The 14491-nt window shown below is 38.1% G+C and overlaps 1 protein-coding gene across 7 annotated transcripts in view; it reads left to right on the forward strand.

Moving 5' to 3' along the window:
* The first annotated feature begins 330 nt into the window (after positions 1-330).
* Positions 331-14491, forward strand: part of BNC2 (basonuclin 2) — a 421558-nt gene continuing 407397 nt past the window's right edge. For 6 of the 7 annotated variants that reach the window (XM_045840769.1, XM_045840770.1, XM_045840771.1 and 3 more), the window contains exon 1: positions 333-441. In XM_045840769.1, the coding sequence (XP_045696725.1) occupies positions 439-441 (3 nt within the window). In that variant the 5' untranslated portion in view covers positions 333-438. Of the gene's footprint in view, positions 442-14491 lie in introns of all 7 variants that reach the window. The other variant, XM_045840775.1, reaches the window with a different exon arrangement.

The raw sequence follows: 14491 nt of genomic DNA on the forward strand, positions 1-14491 counted from the left end.
TGTAATCACGACAGTTTTGCTGAGAGAATCTTGTGGGGTTTACATATCCGCCCTAGGTCACCTCGCCCGCCGCGCCCCCCCCCCGCCCCCCCCCCGCAGCAGCCCCCACCGGGGATAGTCCGTTCCTTTTTTTTTTTTTTTTCCTTCCCTGTAGAACCAGGGGAACGCTGCAGGCTTCGACTTGGGGAACGAGGGCGACCCGGGGCGCGTGTGTAAATCAGTCACCTGAGCGCAGAGGGGCCGCGGCGAGGGCGCGCGCGGGCGGGCGGGCGGGGAGAGGCGGAGGCGGCTCGAGCGGCGGCCGGGAGGAAACCGGGAGGGGGAGGGAAAGAAAGGCCGAGACTGAAGGAGCGAGAGGCGGCCGAGGGGCTGGTCCAGGCACGGCCGCTAAGAGGAGACCAAGAGGCGGGGGCTGCACTTGACAACCAGCATGCCGAGATGGTAAGAAGTTTCCACCCTCCTTTCCTTTCTATTCTAGACTTCGTAAGAAATGAGCCGCGGGGCCGCCGGGAGCCGTGTTTTTCTCAAGTCCTGCGGCGTGAGGTGGAGGGGGGCGGTGAGGAGGGCGGGCAGGGGAGGAGAACCCCTGTCCAACCTGGCCCCTGCTGTGCCCTTGATATCTCCCCCCCAAAAAAACTTGGCCCAAGTTTCTGAAGAGAGTTCCAGGTGGGAGGGTGTGTGTGAGGGGCGCTCGTGAACGTCGCCCCCTCTCGCGGCTGGCGGGGAAAGGTGAGCGGCAGGCTCCAGGGAGTTGGGGATGGGCTGGGGAGAAGGTGGGGGAATGAACGGAGCCCTGGAAGGAGCTTGGGGCGGAGAGGAAAGCATTTTGGAGAACGGGAACTTTTAAAACTTGCCCGCTAGTGTGGGACGGGCGGCTGGGCGTGGGCGCCGGGGCGCGCTGGTGCACCGCGCGGTGAAGGAGTACACGGCCGCCGCGTCCTCGGCACCTTGGCTTTGCCCTCCCCTCTCCCTCCTGTCCGGGAAGCCTTCCTTTGTAAATGAAGAAATTGTAGGAAGTGCTCCTGGAGGCTTTATGAAGAATTTGCAAAACGCAGGCAGGAAAATAAACTCCAGAGAGAGATTGTGAGGCTCAGTTCTGGAGGAGCCTACTTGTTTTACTTACACGTGGACTACAGGATGGCATTTGGGGCCCGGGAAGGGGGCAGAATCATTAAAAAAATAAACAAAAAAGCAAAATCCCTGGATGAAATCCCCTATGAAGTGAGGTTGAGATTGAAACAAAAAAGTTCCAAGTGCTGGTGGTGGCGGAGAAGCTGCAGAGCAAGATGCCAGCACAGCCTTGCTGCACTGGAAGCGGCTGTCGGCGCCGAGGCGGCGCGCGGATAGTTCGCCCGCGGACCGGCGCTCTGTCCGCTTTCGGGGAAGTGATTTCTTAGAAATGGGGCTAGACCACACCCGTCCTTTTAGTTTGCTTCCATCCAGTGCTGCTGCTGTTACCCCCACTTGGGGATCTCACATATTGTTTTCCACATGGAAATGAAATATGTAAGAAAAGGGCAGGTAGCGAGTTGGCAGTTTTTTTCCTTTCTTCCCTTCCCCCTAATGTGACATCTCTTGTTTCAGTGATCAAAGTCACGACTGGAGTGTAGGAGATGCGACTGTCAAATGTAGGCGCACACACACACAAAATAGCGTGTGCCCAAGACTGTGGTTACAGTAACGCTGACAAATTAAAGTGGTTTTGAAAGCAGCATGCAATTTATGGTGCTTCCCATTTACCCTAGAGTCAAGCTATTGTAAAACTGATGTACAAAAGACATCATAAAATAATCCTGTGTACCCAGGATTAAAGTGGCAGAAAGTGGCCTGTTTCATTATTTTTTATGTACTTCATGGACAGTTGCAATGGTTGGAACTTGTGTTTAAGTGGAGGCGTCAAAACAAAATATTAAATATATCTGTTTAGCACTTGAGAGTTTTTCTTCTAGCGGCATTTTATAGAAGAAAACTGTAAAAGCTGGCTGTAGGTATTATTTTTCTTCTCCTTGCCCTTTGCCCATATACTATTTGTCTGCACATCTCTTCCCAAATACTGATCGCTTGGAACAGTGACTAAGCCTATTTGTCATCTACTGCTTTGTGTTTTGCAGTTTCAGGTGTGACTGTGCACACACATTTTTGCTTTAAGTGGGAGACTTTATTTCTCGCACTCTTACTTAGTATGTATGATCTGAGGACACACTGAAGAGGAGCGAGAAAAGCTAATAGAACTTCCTTTACCCTTTGGAATCACCCTCAAAATCCCTTATGAACCTTTATAGGGTATCTGTGTTTTATGTTATATTTGTAGCTGTTTCATTTAAACTGTTCAGCCTTAATGAAGTTCTCAGTTGTAGCTACTCTTCTATTCCCGGAGAGCAGAGTATTTAAAATCCAGATTGCTAATCACTTTACCAAAGTGCTGGAGTATCTTCACCTGAGGGAAGAAATACAGAGCCTGAATGTGAACTCTGAGAATCTTGTGAGAAAAGTTTGAAAGCGTCTCCTTTCCCCTTGAGAATATTGAGTTTGGAGTTGTTTGCTTGTAAAATTGAAAAAAAAAGCAACCTCGTGATTTTAAAGAATAAATATAAAGAAAATATTAATAGTAATTGTACATTCCTAATATCTTATTTTTTTTCTTTTTCCTTCTACCTGAAATGTAAGATATCTGTCAGGCAGGGATATGTGATTACAGAAAGAAGCAGACAAAAGCAGAGCTGACTATTGCTGTATTAAAATGTAAGTGTTACAGTTTGAATTTTCAAGTGAGAGTTTTTGAGTTCAGTGCTTTACATAACATTTTGTCCTAATCTTGCTTGCTGTCAGGGATGTTTCATGGTTGTGCAATTGCTGCAGTCAAGAATGCCAATTTGCATTCCAGGAGTGTCATTTGATTACTTTTATCTGCACAGCTCCAAGACCAGCCCAGACCTCTCGTTTCATCTTGCCATGTCACGAGTCAATGCTGTGTCGTCTTTTCAAAAATCTGCCTGATTTAGACAAGAAAGAAAAGTACTTTCATGTTGCAGCCGCAGTCCCCTGCTAACTTGTCAGCAGCAGGATATGATTCACTTGGGCCCAGAAGAATGGAACAGAGAGGCGGGTTAGGCGGTTCAATAAAAGCCCATGGACAGGTAGTGTGTGACATCCCCAGAGAGCAGCAGTTAATGAAGAACAGGTCTGCTTAGTTCTCCACACGCTGACCTGGTGCTGTCCCCACAGTTTTCTCATTTGATCTTTCCCAGCAAATTGATCTTTTCTTGTATTTTTTTGCCTTCCAAGTTAGTCCTTGTGGGACTGAAATTAGCAGAGCAACTTAAGTTGGATAATACAGCTGTTCAGAAAAGAAGAAATTGGACACTGGCTCAGAAGGGGTGGGGGTGGGGGGTGGAGGGAGCTATTCTTTTTGTTGTTGTTCCTGTGAATATTCCTTATATTAAGGGAGTCCAAAGTAGGTGATGACTTGAAGTTAGTGCTTCCCTTTATTTTTAATTTTAGCGTTAAGGTTCCACACCATTTTAAATATTCCTTACGTATTTAAAAGATGGTCCTAGTGAATATGAGGAGTTTGATTTAGCATTTTTCATATTCACTTGTTTGGAATGATTTGCCAGTTGACTGTATGGCTTTTATGGCTGTTGTAAGATAGACTAAATATCAATGGCACACTTCAACTATGTTATTTATAGTTTTCTAAGTAACTTCAATCCCAAAATACCCAATACTGAATAAAAAAAGATTAAATAATAAAAAAGTCATTACCAGTGTTGTGTATAAATGTGGTACATGAAAATGTTTTCTACAAATTAGCATGAGCATCTATTTTTCCATAACCCCAACAGATGCACTGTTAGTAGCACTTTTAAAAAATTTAAGATTTTCCATTTAAACGTAGATTTTTAGAACTGAAACCAGATCACAAGTTTGAATTCCTATAGATACTAATGTATACTGTTACTTGTTTTTAGAGACTAAAATTAATTCTAGAAAGATGGATAAATCTAAGTTGGGAATGTAGATGTAGTTTAAACAGGTTAAAGTTTTATTATAGAATTTTGTATATAAAGCTTAGGTTGGAGGCAATTAATAGATTCTTAATTTGATGTGGATATAAAGAGCAGTGTTTTCTGAATTCCTCTGCAGATGGCCTCATTTACCATCTACAACCTTACAAGAAACAGTTGAAAACATTTCTTGTAGAAGGGGAAGCAGCCTTCTCAAACCTTTCCTGTTGGATGGAAATTACATAGGGCCATTGGTTAGTAAACTCCTCTCTAAAGAGCTAGAGGGAGCCTCGTGATTTTATTAGATATACCTAAGATTAAAAAAAATCACTCTGGCAATCAGAATGTTGTAGAAAAAGTACATAAAGAATACTGGCTTAGTGTTTAGGCTTGGAGAGGCTATTGTAGGTGTGTTTTTTTTAAGCTCAGACAGAAGCAACAGAACTTTCTGTAAGAACAGTCAAGTAGTCAGCTAAGATTTGTAAGGTTCTACTTTTTAAGCAACTTGAAGATCAAGCAAAATGCAACCAAATACATTTTAAATCTGATTTTGGTTTGTTAAATTTGTCATTTTGTTAACTGAAGGAGTTCTCTTGTTAAGAGCCCAACCTTCCAAATTCTATTAAAAGTAACTTCCTACCAGGTCACTGAGGAGGGGATACCTTCTTTCAGTTCACTAAGGACAGCCTCCTTTCCGTATATAATGGTTTTGAAGTAGTTCTACACATAATTGCCATATTCTGGAGAGAACACTCCTTTGAAATAATTACCTCATGTGATAAGCATAAATAGTAAACCATTTATAATGCTGATATATTAGGAGTCAATATATATGTTAAATTTGAAGAAATAGAACTCAAGTGGTATAAATTCAGTATTTGTTGTTTAATTTCACAATTGTTTCAGCCTTCCCACTAAAATTGGTTATATATTTACATTAAAGAGGCATTGATCAGAATTGCTCCCTAATATTTATATACCAGTTTTCAGTAGCGTTACTTTGGACAAACTTATTTGCCATTTAAGTAAATAATATAATCCAGTGAGATAAACTAGCCAGATTTGTCTTTTTTTCATCTCTTGCACAGTAGCTCTCATTATATTGCTAGCCAATAAAAGTCTTTATTTGTTGCTTATTAGAACCCTCAGTACACTCAAGAGTTCAAGCTATAATTTAATTTGGCTGTTCAAAGAGACTCCCTTGTTTTAAAACATGTTCTCAGTATGCTTTTACCATTTATTATAAACCTATAACTCATGCATATGCATAGGAATGATTTTACAGATTTATATTTTTTAAGGTTTGCCATAGCAGAGTCATAACTTTTTAAAAAATACCTATACCTAACAATGTCATTTTTTCTTTTTCCTTTATGTTCCTTTGACATTCTGGAGCATTTTTTCCCTCGGTGATTTCAGTAGTCGTGCTATTATAATTTAAAATCAATTCCGCAAGGAATACAACCTTTCATTAAGGTGTAGTTGAGATGGCCACTAAAAACACAAATTCAGTAATTAAGAATTCTAGTTGAGGGCATTTTAGTTTTGCAGCCACTTGAAATTACAGAAAGTTTGCCTTGTACTTCACACACATTGCTAGCATGATAAATTCAGTTTCCTTACAATAAATTGCTGAGAAGTTTTGCAGTGAGTGGAAGGAAGATGGCTTGAGAGTTTTGGTGATATTTGTAGCAAATCACGTTCAGTAAAGACTAGGACTTGACTGTAAAACTCTAAGATGAATATCAGGAATTCTTCCACAAGGAAGGCAGAGTATGGAACTGCTAAGTGAGTCACTGCATGTTTATCTTAGCAGTGGGAATTGCACCAAACCAGCCCTCTAGATACAGTATTTAGTAGTTATCAAAATGTGTAGTATTGCCTTGGAACTTGTGGTTCACGAGTTCATAGTCCCTGCTTTTTTGTGTTTAGTACAAAGATGTAACAACCCACACAAAACATTTTTCTCTTGTTATGACCTTACATTTGCCAAAGTGCCCCATGCTGAAATTCCTTTTCAGTATCTTTTTTCTTTTTTTTAGTCCAAAGCCAGACGTGTACCCAGACACAAAAGCCTCTGTGTATAGCAAGCTGTTTTAAATATTGTGACTCGACGATGTGCTGTCCTTTCTCTGCTTGAGCCAAGGATCTCTGCTCAGTGTCTGTGGATTACCAAGCTCCTTCTTTATTGTACCTCTTGTCAACTATTCCTATTCATTTAACCTTTCATTAGTGTCTGTGCAGCTTCACTGTCTAGAAAGGCAAGGAAAAACCGAAAGGCCCCACTGTCACAGTTATTAGATTTCTCGGTTACATCCCAGCAACCATAAAGAAGTGAGAGTCGACACTATTGTCGTGCATACTGCTGTCCTGGGGTGCAGCTCTTCTGTGCGTGTCAAGGACATGTGCCACATGTTGATATGCGTCCCAGGGATAAATGCGCAACATGGGGGATAGGCCGGTGCTGGCAGTAATGAGCTTTGTAGGAGTTATTGCAAAGACCAACAGTTTGTGAAGGAATTTTGCTTAACAGGCCAAGGAGATAGAGTTCAGGGCTGCCAAGATTTGCCTGTGCAGAGTTTGTCAGTCACATTGTTTTCATCTAAACTTCATTTGAGGGGAAAATTGAATATGTTTGACAGCATTGAAAAGTCTTATTTTCATTTTTAATCTTTCAGAGGAGAAAAGTGTTATTTCTGGTGACTATTTAGTGTATAATAACTATTTTTAGACTGAGTGAATCATGTATATGGATGGATTTATTAGCAGTTACCTTAATTGTTACATATCTAAAATGAATTGAGATATTTTATAGATGTCATATATAATTTTAAAATCTGTTTAAAAATAATGTAGCCTATTAGTTTTTCTAGGCTACTATGTTCCCCTTTCGATTACCCTTTAGCACAGCCTGCTATTACCATTTGATTCTTTAGAAATGCATTTGCCTTGTTGCCTCATTGTAAAAGGAAAAAAAAGATGATCATTGGATCATTTCCAAATCATAATAAAGATAAATATTTGCAGCTTTCGAATTGGAAAATATTACTTCAATGTCTTAGATTCATAGAATTACTTTTTAAGAATTCTCAAAACATTTGTGTAGAAAATAGTAAATTATAACACCTTCATCTCTTTCTACCCCAAAATGTATTTATTTATTTTTTAACTAAGAAAATCTTTGTTACCAAGAATGTATAAAATATTTTTGTGATTCTAATTTGAATAATTTTTATCAGTTTTGCAAACTCTTTGGGGGCCCTCTGATAACATTGCAAACATATTGCTGATTTATTACCAATCCTATAAAGTTATTTGTAGTTTTTACTTGACCCTCCCTTTTTTAGCAACATAGCACTTTTTAATAGTTGTATCTAATGGTTTTTCTGGTAAGCTTTTTATGGTGTCTTGTAACTTTTAATGGCTTAGTTATCTTTGTTTCAGAGAAGAGAGATGAGCTATTGTATTTTCCACACTCCTTCCCTTAGGTGGGATGCTCCCTTTCAGAGAAACATATTCAATAATTGGCAGTTAAGTGCCTACCCAGCCTAGGGCCATGTTCCAGTCTCTTGGCCATTGGATGGAAGTTCAGTGTACATTATATTAGATGAATTTGCCTTGATCATTTGAGGTGACCTGGTGGCTTTCCCACAGGCAAGGCAAGGTATGTTAACTTTCCTGCTTCTAATAGTCCTGTTTTCATTCATTATAGTTGGTGTTGGGTGAAGAAGAGGAAGGAGGGACTTAAGAGCTATAATTTTAGCCACTACCTTCAACCACTCCCCCACCAAAAAAAACTTAGAAAATAGGCCAGAGCTCTGTCGTAATGAAAGGGAAAGGGGTACAGGGCAGTAGCTACTCTCTAGAGAAATCCGTCAGCTCTTCATCCAGTCACTAATAATCAGTGCAGCTGGCTGACCGTGCTTTGGAAGGCAGTTAACCGTTATCCACCCCAGAGTGAGAACAGCCCTGGGACTGGGTTTTGAGACTGACTCCATTCTGTTCCACCCAGGTTTAAGAGCCTCCATTTAATCATTTGTACAATAAAACCAGTGAGTTATTTCTAATTTGCTTTTCAATTGGAACATTTTATATTTTATGTGATAAGACTGTACAATCCTAGCAGTTTAATATATTTAATAGCAGAATTGAGATATAATTCATATACTGTATAATTCATCCAGTCAAGATATATAATTAATAATATAAGATTGTATGGATATATCACCTTATATTTATCCATTCATCCAGTGGTGGACATTTGGGTTGTTTCCACCTTTTGGTAGTTATGAACAATGCTAATGTGAACATTTGTGTACAAGTATTTTGTTCTCATTTCTGTGGGGTCTATACCTAGGAGTGGAATTCCGGAGTCATATGGCAACTTTGTCTTTAACCTTTTAAGGAGGTGCCAAATCATTTTCCAGAGCAGCTGCACCATTTTACGTTCCCACCAACAGTGTGTAAGTTTTCTGATCTCTCCAAACTTGCTATTGTCTATCTTTAAAGATTTTTATTTATTTATTTTTAGAGAGAGGGGAAGGGAAGGAGATAAAGAGGGAGAGAAACATCGATGTGAAAGAGAGGCATTAATCATTTGCTTCTGTCCTGACTTGAGTCTGAACCCACATCTCAGGCCTGTTCCGTGACTGGGAATCAACTGGTGGTGTTTTGGTTTACAGGACTATGTGCCAACCAACTCAGCCACACTGGTCAGGGTGCTATTGTTTTTTTTTTTTTAATTTTAAGCATCCTAGTGGGTGTCAAGTGGATTTGCTTTGCATTTTCCTGATGGCCAATAATGTTAAGCTCTTTTCATGTGCTTATTGGCCATTTGTGTATCTTCTCTGTGTAGCAGGGAAGTATCTGTTAAATCCTTTACCCATTTTTCATTTAGGTTATAATAGTTTCCACGGACTTCACTGTACTAGTCAGTGAGGGTGGTAGATGCCTTTGAGTGAGCATGTATACTGTGTGGCTGCCACATTTTTACCCATTTTTCATTTAGGTTGTAATAGTTTCCATAGACTTCACTATACTAGTTAGTGGAGGCAGTAGACGCCATTGAGTGAGTGTGTGTGGTCTGTGGCCATCACATTCAAAATGACTGAGCAAGTAGAACTATGAATCTGCATTCAATTTTGTGTTAAGCTTGAACATTCCTCTATGGAAACTATTCGGATATCTTTTCATTGTTGAGTTATAAGAGGTCTCTATATGTTCTCAACACAAGTCCTTTATTGGATATAAGATTTACAATTATTTTCTCCTTTTCTATGGGTTGTCTTTTTACTTTTTTGGTGTCTTATGAAGCATCAACACTTTAAATTTTGATAAAGTCCATTTTACTGATTTTTTCTTTTGTTGTTTGTTCTTTTGATATGCTAGGAAACTGTTGTCTAACCCAAGGTCATGTGGATTTATCCCTGTATTTTCTTCTAAGAGACTTCTAGTTTGAGTTCTTTCATTTAAGTCTTTGATTTACTCTGGTTAACTTGTATAATGTGAAGTAGGGCTCCAACTTCATTTTTTTAAGTGTGGATATCCATTTGTTCCTAACCATTTGTTGAGAAGACATTTCTTTACCCATTGACTTAATCATGGCACCTTTACGGAAAATCATTTGACCATGGATGTAAGAGTTTATTTCTGGATTTTTTATTTGGTTTCGTTGACCTACAATACTCTCCTTGTACAAATACCACACTGTCTTGATTGCTGTAGCTTTGCATTAAGTTTGTAACTGAGAAGTGTGAATCTTTCAATTTCATCCCTCTTTTTCAAATTATTTTTGCTATTCTTGGTTCCTTAGAAGCTTACTTAATTTTTTTATTGTGGTAAAAAACACATAACATAAATTGAACAACTTAACCATTTTTAAATGTATAATGGTTAGCTGTGTTTTGTGCAACAGATGTCTTGAATTTTCAAATCTTGCAAAATTGAAACTGTGTTGAACAACTCCCTTTTTCTTTCTCCCCACAGCCCTTGGTGACCACTATTCTACTCTCTAAGAGTTTGACTACTCTAAGTACTTAATATATTAAGTGGAATCATGCATTATTTGTCCTTCTGTGCAAATGCGTTATTTCACTTAGCATAATGTCCTCAAGATTCATCTGTGTTATAGCAGGTGATAGGGTTTCCTTCTTTTTTTAAGGCTGTATGCATATATCATGTTTTCTTTACCCATTGTCAAGAAAAAGTTGAGCCACTGTTAATATTACAAGAACAGTTTGTGCAACATCAATGTAACCTGGTAGCCAAGGAGAGTGGACTGGAATACGTATGTGTGAACAATGACTGCTTCCCTGTAGCAGTCATTGGGGGCAGTAGATGCCACTGAGTAAAAATGTGTACTGTGTAGCTGTCACATTCAAAAGACTGAGTAGAGCAATAGATCTGCATCCAATTTTGCGTTAAGTTCGAATGTTCCTCTGCAAAAACTATTCGGATGATTCGGAAGGCTGCAGCTATGGGCAACTGGTGAGATTGGCAGCTCCATCGCCACAATGTGTGTCTGCTCATGCATCACATCTGGTGCAGAGTTTTTTGGCAAAACATCAAATCACCCAGGTGACTTAGCCCCCCTATAGTTCAGAGTTAACACCCTGTGACTTCTGGCTTTTCCCAAAACTAAAATCACCTTTGAAAGGGAAGAGATTTCAGACCTACAGTGAGAGTCAGGAAAATACAACGGGGCAGCTGATAATGTCTGGGAGGATGGAGTGAGGTCCCAAGGTACCTACCTACTTTGAAGGGGAATGAGGTGTCATTGTCTTACGTACAATGCTTCTTGTATCTTACATCTGCTTTAGTAAATGTCTTCTTTTTCATAGTACATGGCTGGATACCTTCTGGACAGACCTCATATATCCAGAAATGGAATTGCCTGATCATATAGTAATTTTATTAGTAAGTGTTTTGAGGAACCTCCATACTATTTTCCATAGCTGCTGCCCATTTTACATTCTCACCAGCAGTGCACAGGGGTTCAAATTGCTATATGTCCTTGCCAGAACTTCTTTTCTTCCTTTTTTTTTTAAATAGTGGCCTTTTTAATGAGTCTGAGGTGGTATCTCATTATAGTTTTGATTTGTATTTCCCTGGTGATTAGTGATGTTGAACATCATTTCTTTCGTATGCTTGTTGGCTAGTTGTATATATTGTGGGAGAAAATTCTATTCAAGAGTTTTGCTGTTTTTTTAATTGGAGTTTTTGTGGTTGAGTTTTATGTTTATATATTCTAGATGTCACCCCCTTGTCAGAATTACGGTTTGCAAATATTTTCTTCCATTTAGAAGGTTCCTTTTCCACTCAGTTGATTACTTTCTGTGCTGTACCGAAGTCTTTATGTAGTCCTACTTGTCTATTCTTTTGTTGTTGCCCTTATCAGTTTACTTTTAAAACAAATTTACCTGATCCTCAAAGAGTTAAGGCTACATTAATAAAGTGCATCTATTGTTTGGGTAAAAAACTCTTGGTGGTACAGCAGAGAAGACAAGAAAAACACCAGACAAGAAATGTGTCATTTGGTATCCAAAAGATGATGGCTGTTAGTTCCCTGTGAAATACCCTGGTTTTACTTTGATGTTTCTTAATTATCATTGCATTTAAAAGCATTCTAGGTGTTCAGTATAAGAAAGACAGTTCATGCCCTGGAGGGTGGAATTAAGTACCTAGAAATAATTGTTTTGGTTTTATATATATGTCAAAAGGAAAGGAAAAAAATTATGATTGAGAAAATTTCTCTTCCTAGATATTTCATTGTAAACTAGAAAAACACCAACAGTGATTAAAACTAAAAATTATTGTAGTATCTCAAACCCCAACTAATTGAGTTTTAAATAAATACCGTGTTCAAATCTAACATGATACATTGGAAACATGAGCCTGTTTTACAGTTTACCTGGAAAATTTTGTAATTAAAATACCTCCCTGAATTTAGACAAAACTTGAGAGCAAATGAAAGATAACTTAATTTGGAAGTAGCCACATTGTATCATTGTTGAATTTAAAAAAATTGTTCCCTTAAAGTTCTAATTTCTCTTTATTCATGGTAATAAAGACCTTTATTTCCATCCAAGTAATTGCTTTTCTAGTGTTTTGGTGGACCAATCTTCCTTAACTGCATTTTCTGTTTTTTGGCCTTTTGCCAGTTGTTTTGGAGAAAAGTTTTATTTTTCATGCAGTATCAACTATTAATTAGATGGTTAACTGATCAAATAGATATGTGCAGAGTATGTCTTTTTTCTCCCCACATCAGTGTTTACATATTTAAGTGGTAATTAGCCAATTTATTTATTTTCATTTTTAAGCATTTTATTGAATTTACTGGGGTGACCTTTGTTTATAAAATTATACAGGTTTTAGGTATACAGTTTTCAATACATTATCTATATTTTGTATTGTGTGTTTACCACCCCAATTCACATCTCCTTCCATCACCATTTGTCTCTCTACCTTTTTCTACCTCCCCCAAACCCTCCTTCCCCTCTGACAATCACCATACTGTTGTTTGTGTCCATGAGTCTTTTCTCATCATCTTTTTTTCTTTGCTTAATACCTTTACCTTTTTCATGACCATTTTGAGGGTTTACTTTTTCTCTGGTGAAAATTCTGTAAAGGATTTAAAATCATTTGTAAAAATTGGTATGGTAGAAAAATTTATATTTACTAGACACTTAATTTTTGATTATATGTACATTTTGTTATACCAATGGCACATTTTGTTAATATTGAACTAGAAGTTAATGCTACTTTTCTGTTTTTTTAAACATGTTTTGACATGTGAACATATGTATGTGGAATGAAGAGTATCTTTCATGGTTTGAGGACTTAAAGAGGTAATTAATTAGAACAGTACAGCCATACAAAGAAAGTCCACTCAGTTCCCTGGCCTGTGGTATCTAATATCCCTGTAATACACATTTCACTCTCTAGTGTATTAGGGAAGTTTATTCTATCAACATGTTCATACCTAACACGTATGCTGCTGGAAGTGCAGTGTGTTCAGATTTTGCTCTCATTCAAAATGGTGATTGGAAACAAAACATTGATTTTTTTGAATTGGTTTAGTACAAACTAAAACATTAATTTTGCTTCAGAGTACATTAATGTTAAATATTACAAAATAAATAAGTGTTTTTAAACCTAGAAATTCTGCCCGACTAGCATCTCTGGTAAGAAGTATATTCACATAAAGGACTTGTGTTTGTTCATTGGTCTTTGCAGCTTCACCATGTCCCTCAACAGCAACCTGTCATTAACATGACATTTCCGTGTGGAGCACAGTGATAATTAGATCTAACGAAACGTGTGTGTTTGTCTAAAGTATCCATGAGAAACTGATAGTTTAAACTTCCTTGTGGGGAAGGCAGAATAGTATGGTTTACTTACATTTTATTTTTGGGCAGAATGGAAAGGTTTAACATTGTTATATTTTCATATTGCAGTAAATAATACCTGTTACATTGTTTTGTTTTTGTAGTTTCAGGTTCATGTATAGATGGCAGGAATGTTTATTGTGTCAGTGAAAGTTTTACTAATATCAAATTGTATTTCTGAAATAGAGATATGTCAGGGTAGTAAATCTGTTAATAGCCAATAAGTAAATATTTGATTACTATATGTAGAATCAATCTATACTTGCTGTAGATTTGCATGAAACAATATTAGACAATAGTGTGTTGATTTGCTAAGATAAAAAAGGTGCTTTAAAATTTTTTCAGGGTTTTGTGTTCAAGCTGTACATTTGACATAGGTATGGGAATTCTGGTTGTCTTCATTTTCCAGTCTAACACAATTCTAACTATTTTAGAATATAATAACAGACATTTGAATTTCTGTGATACACATGAAACTCTTTTAGTTGCTATAGGTGTTACAGATGAAGTAGAAGCTATAACCCTAACATTAAGAAGCACAAAATTCATTGTCAGGAAGATATCTATTATATTAAAAACAATACCATAGACCAGGGTCTGCTGGTGGTCTTCGTTTGCTTAGAAATGTGATTTTGTTAGTACACCTTCGAAAGAGATTAGTTATTTCTATACTCATTCAACTTGTTCACTGACAGGGGTGGAGAGTACCCACACACATGCATGCATGGTGTGTGAACATGTGTTTATCTTGCACACCATATTAGGTGGAATACTCATGTACTTGCATTGACATGCTTAGTGCATTTTCTCTTCTGCAGGCAAATTTAAGTAGAGAATCAGATTATAATCCAAATGTTGCTCATTGCTTTATGAGTTTGGGAGTTGAACAGAGAATATTAGGGATGGAGGTGGAGGGTGTAAGGGCCTCCTCACACTATAGGGGAAACCTTTCCAGTGGCCTGTTATTTATAAAGCACACTTTATTATTATTATTTTTTATTGTTATTTAAGTACACTTGTCTCCATTTTTCCCCACCATTCCTTCTCGACCAACCCATCCACACCTCCTACCCGTGGTCCTACCCTTCTTTGGTTTTG

Source organism: Phyllostomus hastatus, unplaced genomic scaffold, assembly GCF_019186645.2.
Source record: "Phyllostomus hastatus isolate PE091 unplaced genomic scaffold, TTU_PhHast_1.1 phas_contig_34, whole genome shotgun sequence".
Taxonomy (NCBI): domain Eukaryota; kingdom Metazoa; phylum Chordata; class Mammalia; order Chiroptera; family Phyllostomidae; genus Phyllostomus; species Phyllostomus hastatus.